Source organism: Olea europaea, chromosome 3, assembly GCF_002742605.1.
Source record: "Olea europaea var. sylvestris chromosome 3, O_europaea_v1, whole genome shotgun sequence".
Taxonomy (NCBI): domain Eukaryota; kingdom Viridiplantae; phylum Streptophyta; class Magnoliopsida; order Lamiales; family Oleaceae; genus Olea; species Olea europaea.
In genome coordinates this window covers 22,777,776-22,782,951 of record NC_036239.1, presented here as the reverse complement: position 1 = coordinate 22,782,951, position 5,176 = coordinate 22,777,776, and the positions used below count along the sequence as shown (strand labels likewise).

General features: G+C 35.9%; 1 protein-coding gene across 5 annotated transcripts; it reads left to right on the top strand.

Annotated features, from left to right (window-relative positions):
* Positions 1 to 158: 158 nt before the first annotated feature.
* LOC111390545 lies at positions 159 to 4,581 on the top strand. 5 transcript variants are annotated; one of them, XM_023015617.1, is made up of 3 exons: positions 159 to 1,671; positions 3,316 to 4,241; positions 4,333 to 4,581. In XM_023015617.1, exon 1 carries the CDS (start codon positions 309 to 311, stop codon positions 1,416 to 1,418), a length of 1,110 nt encoding a protein of 369 aa, XP_022871385.1. In that variant the 5' UTR covers positions 159 to 308; the 3' UTR covers positions 1,419 to 1,671; positions 3,316 to 4,241; positions 4,333 to 4,581. The 5 variants fall into 5 exon arrangements, with proteins under 5 accessions (XP_022871385.1, XP_022871375.1, XP_022871372.1 ...); XM_023015608.1 differs by having other exon boundaries at positions 160 to 1,671; positions 4,168 to 4,241; XM_023015607.1 differs by having other exon boundaries at positions 3,861 to 4,581.
* The last annotated feature ends 595 nt before the right edge of the window (positions 4,582 to 5,176 follow it).

Here is a 5,176-nt window from a genome sequence, read left to right as displayed (position 1 = left end):
TATACTTGTCCAAAAAAGTACACGTAATAAAGCCGTAATTCTATTTTTTAAATGGTTTCAACTTCTCTCTCTTTCTTGATTTTTTAGGCAAGTGTGCAATTAAGTGCCAAATGTAAAATTACATAAATACCCCTAAAACTAGCTTTAGCTTTGAATTTGACCCTTCCGTCTAGCACGGCGATGTCGGAAGAGAAGTCTCGTGGCTTACTCACGGTAGATTAAACTGACAAACGAAAAAGGTTACAAAAGCCCAACCAGACCACCGCCATCGCCAAACAAGGATTCCTATTTTGTGATTTTGCAATAGAATGGATTCTTATGCAGGTGATCCATATGCCTCTATTTGGCACCTCTGCAAAACCCCTTCCTTTCGACTCCCACAATCGCCTCCACCACCTCGCCCTTCCGCCGCAGACCCTCGCCGCGTAGAATACTGTCCCTTTGGCCCTGTTCCTCAACATTTACTTTCCCACTATCTCTGCTTTAACCCAACCCCACCCAATAGCCCCAATAACCAACAAGAGAGCTGTTCGTCTTCCCTTCAAGATTCACAAACACCCCTCAATTCCGTGCAAGATTCTCAACTACCCGTTAGTGAACTTTACCTGGAGAAGAATGATCAAGCTACGACTCCTCCCTGTTGCAAAGCGTGTCATGAAGAAGATCCACTCCTATTACAAGGCTATATAGACACTTCCATACTCTGCGTTAATTTTCAAGATTCCCTGCCCCCAATGCCCCGAGAAGACGAAAGGAATTTGGGGGCTGGAGACCCATATGGTGAAAATTCAATTTTGTTGCTGGAAGAGCTCAAGGAACTAGCTTTGTGGGATCAAGATTCTGTTATGGATGATGATGATATTAGGTACATGGTTTCTGTCATGTCCAAGTTTAGGAAACATGCATTTGTTTCAGAGACAATTATGAATTCTAGGTATGAGTTGATGTCTGAATTGCTGGAGTCGAAGAAACTGGATAAAGTTTCTGAGGCAAAATCGGATATATACTTTACTCGAAGTATGTTGGCAAATGCTAATGCTGCTGCGTGTATTTTTACTGATTTGGATGATTATAATTCGACTAAGAAGAAGTCTAATGAGAAACGAAAAGAATCCCAAGTGGAATGTGAGGCTAATTTGGTTTCGAAATTGACTGATGAAAGTGCCAATCATAAAATCATTGATCTAATAGAGGATATGCTATCACCGCAGGAAAGAACAAATGCCAAACCCAAGGTTAATGCACTGGGGAATCAGAATATGAAAACAATTGGTTGCTTTAGTCATTGTCACTCAAATTTTGAACGCTCTAAATCATTATCTAAGACAAGGAAGATATTGCTAGTGGATTCAGATGAGCCTTTGTTGAAAAGGCCAAAACATTCCTTAGGTGCTGATTGTAGAATAAGTGTGCTATAAAACAGTTGCCGCTTCGTTTGCTCTACATTTTGGTAGTACATTCAGAGAATCAGTTTAAAGGATATAGCGTTATCATGTTTGTCATTTTGTTTGGGAGGTTTTCAGTTGGTGCTTTTGAAAATCCTTTTTGTTCAACTGTGGGAATGATGGAGTTGTTATTGGTCGTCGTTTGTTAAATTTCCTATATCTCGAGAGTTTCTCTATAGTCAGTTTAGCTGGGAAATTTGCGACCTGGAAGCCAGAAATATAAGAAGTAGGTATCTCTATGACCAACTTCTGTACAGTTATTTGTATCTGTTATCGGTGGTTATCTTTGGTGCTAATAGGTCCTGTTTGACTCAATGTCTCCATATTTGGATCCTTTATCTCTTGTTTAATGCCTTGAAGTATGAATAGACTTTTCTTCGAAAAATTTTAGTACGAATATATCTGAATCTCATCTTCATTATTTAATAGAGTGACTATGTTTGTCTGTTGAACTTTATATCGGTAAAACTGTTGATGTGGAGGCACATTTTCATCTTTAGAGGTTACTGTTGATCTTTCCTATAGGAGAATAAAAGGCTAAACAATGTATATCGGTTCAATAATAATTAGATGAAAACTGACCCAAAAAAATTAATTTTGTTCAGCTAAGTTTCCAGTCTCCATTGGATATGAATCAATTTGGAAACCTGAGCCGTAATACAAATGTAACATTTATTAAAACATGCAAAAACTTTTGCTTTAGTTATATATCATCTCAATTAATGTTACCGCATGTGATTGATTTGTTGCAAGTCCCTGACCACAGAAAATAGGATATCCTTATTTGGAGTAACTTAAGTGGTAACCGACTTCTTCATTTATGTATCTTTCGTATGCCTTTAAATTATATCTTCGGTGATGAGATTTTATGCTTGGAATACGTGTTCTCACAAGTTTTGGGGAGACATGGTATTCCATTGAGTTGATCTGATGCTTCCTATCATTAAATCCATGTCCATGATAATAAAAGGAGTTCCATTAGAATGGATAATCAAGACATTTATCTGAAATTGAATTATTTCAGTGATCTCATAGTTTGAATTTGTGATTCAAGGATGGTTGTGAGGCGAAGATGTAATATATGAGGGTGTTAAGCTTTTATTTTTTCTAGAATACAATTATTTGTTCAGGGTCACGACTATATTAGGTCAAGGACATGACGATATTATTATGGTGTCCATTCCAAGCTTCTAGCATTAATCCCTTCATAATTGCATGATTTAATTTGTTTAAAATCACGAATATCAAAAATTAAAAAAATGATATTCCTAATTGGATTAGGAAGGACTTATTTTAATTAATGGTTTTAAATATTTTTGTTTAGAATTATGACTCATACCATATTTATAGATGAATTCTGTTCCTTATGGATGAACCAATTGTTTGTTTGATATGTGGGATAAAATGATTCAGTAAAGCCCCCCCCCCCAAAAAAAATAAATAAATAAATAAATAAAAATAATAATAATTATAAACAATTTAATTTATAAATAGATAGAAATGGGTGGGGGATAATACTTGTGGGCCTATTGGAACGTGTGATTGAAAATGAAATTTGACCATTTATAAATGATTTATAAATTTTGCCAAATGGAGGCTAAGACTACCAAGTTTTTGTTGAGGCTTATACCTTAGATTGCCTCAAGGGTTGCATGATGGAAGCAAAAATCCTCGATACTTGATTTGGCCTTTTTAAACATTAGGCCCTTGTTTAATGGCGAATAAAATCAGATTTTTAGTAGATTTTGATAAAAGTTAATGAAAAATGTGTTTGGAAAGTTATGAGTCCAATTAAATATGTGGTTAAAATTAATTGTTGACTTTAATATGGATTTTGATAAATATTTAGATTTTAATTTCTACCAAACAGGGGCTAGATTTGACATCGGGAAGAGGATGCGGTGGAGTAGAACATTCCCAATTTGATTTCATTATGGTGTCTGGTATGTTGAAATTGAAAGAATGGCAGCAGAATAAAAGTCATGACATGACAAAGTATACTCATGAGGTTTAATTGAGCTATATACTCATCAATCTTAAATTTAAAAGTTAAAATCAGTATAGTAGCACTTCATTAAAATACACTTTTAAGCGTAACTGAGTCTAGTGGGTGCTAATGTATTTGCATGCATTTCTATGAGTTGACCGTGACATTTATAATGGTTAACAAATGGAATGTGTCTTGCATGCTAATTTTTAATATTGTTGCTAATAACATCATAACTCGAACTTTTTTTGTTGTGGTTCACATGTCTAGGGATGTTCGTGGTGGGAAGGGTGAGAATATGGTTAGGATGGGGTAGCAGCCCAAATACTTCCTTATGAATAATAACACTTTCTGCTTGTGCCAACAGATACTTACACTTCTAGTTTGTTGACCACTATAAAACTCGTATTGTAATTATGTTGATATAGGCTCATGGAAAGATGATATTATTCAAACCTGGAAGGAAGATGACTTGTATTCTTATTTGGTTGGTGGAGGGGAACTCATTGTTGCACGTTGCATCTATTTTCTGGAAAAATATTCTTTGTTGCACTGATTTATTTGCGGGGGTGATGTCTATGAGATGCAGCATGTTGGTGTCCATTGCAGAAACGGATGGCTAATGATTTCAGGAATTGGAAATAATAAAAAGGGTTGAAAAGAAAAATCAATAATGACAATAGATTAATGTCTGAAGGTTATACGCTTAAGCGGTTACTCTCTTGTTTTGAACAGTTGCAGAGGTGACCATCAGCTCTGGGATCTGTTCTTCTGTTTCATACACAAGGGATTCGAACCCCAACACCATGGTTTGTATCCTGGCAATGAAATTTGAAATGGAACTAATATCTTTGTACTTGCTCAAGTTCTTCCTAAATCCCGACCCCCATGTGACTACAGGAGGGAAGGCTCCGAACCTGTCGTCGGGTGTCAACAAATGACCAGTTATGATGTTGTCCAAAGCTCTTGTTACTTTGTAGACGTCATTATGTATGATATGTACTTAGAGAATTTTATTTTAGTTTTTTGGATCAGATTTGTTTGTGATATGTTCAACTGTACTCAATGGTTGTTATACTATGTGTACCATCAGAGATTTTAATATTTGAATAAAATCTTTTGATTGTGATAGGATTCCATTTCCTCCTATGAATTTCGTGCTTGCTTCTTTGTTCAAGTGCTTGGAGGGAACTCAAAAGAGAATATCAGCGAAGCGAGAACTTCCTCAAGATCAAAAAAGGAAAAAATAAAAAATAAAAAATTCTCAATTAATCCTTCCAAATTTCATATACTTTTCTAGTTTTATTGTACTCAAGAATGACATCGTATTTTAAGATTTATCGAGTTGATGTGCCAATGAAGGTTAAAGTTTACCAATGAACCCCAATGAAGGTTGAAGTTTACCAATGAACCAAGCCATGGCATCGCAGAGCACATGGGGACATGGAAGCAAGCTACTAAATACAAGTGTGTTAGAGAGAGAATCTCTCAAGCCTAGTGAGAGAAAATCTTGCTTGCCCACTTGTAGGTAGAGTTTTCTTGTTCTTGTTTGGATTTTGCTTGCAACTTAGAGAAATTCAAACTTCAATTTTAGTTCTCTTGGTGGTGTTCAAAGTTGAATTAGATTTTGTTGATGTTCGAACTGTGTTTTCAGTTCTAGTGTTCGACCATTCAGGTTCAAGGCAGGCTTGTACAAATTCAAGGTTGTTTCTGGTGTGTTCGGCAAGTGAAGGCAGTCGGTTCG

What these genes read in the sequence shown, in the direction of transcription:
- LOC111390545 (XM_023015607.1), top strand. Translation starts at nt 309, where the DNA reads ATGGATTCTTATGCAGGTGATCCATATGCCTCTATTTGGCACCTCTGC.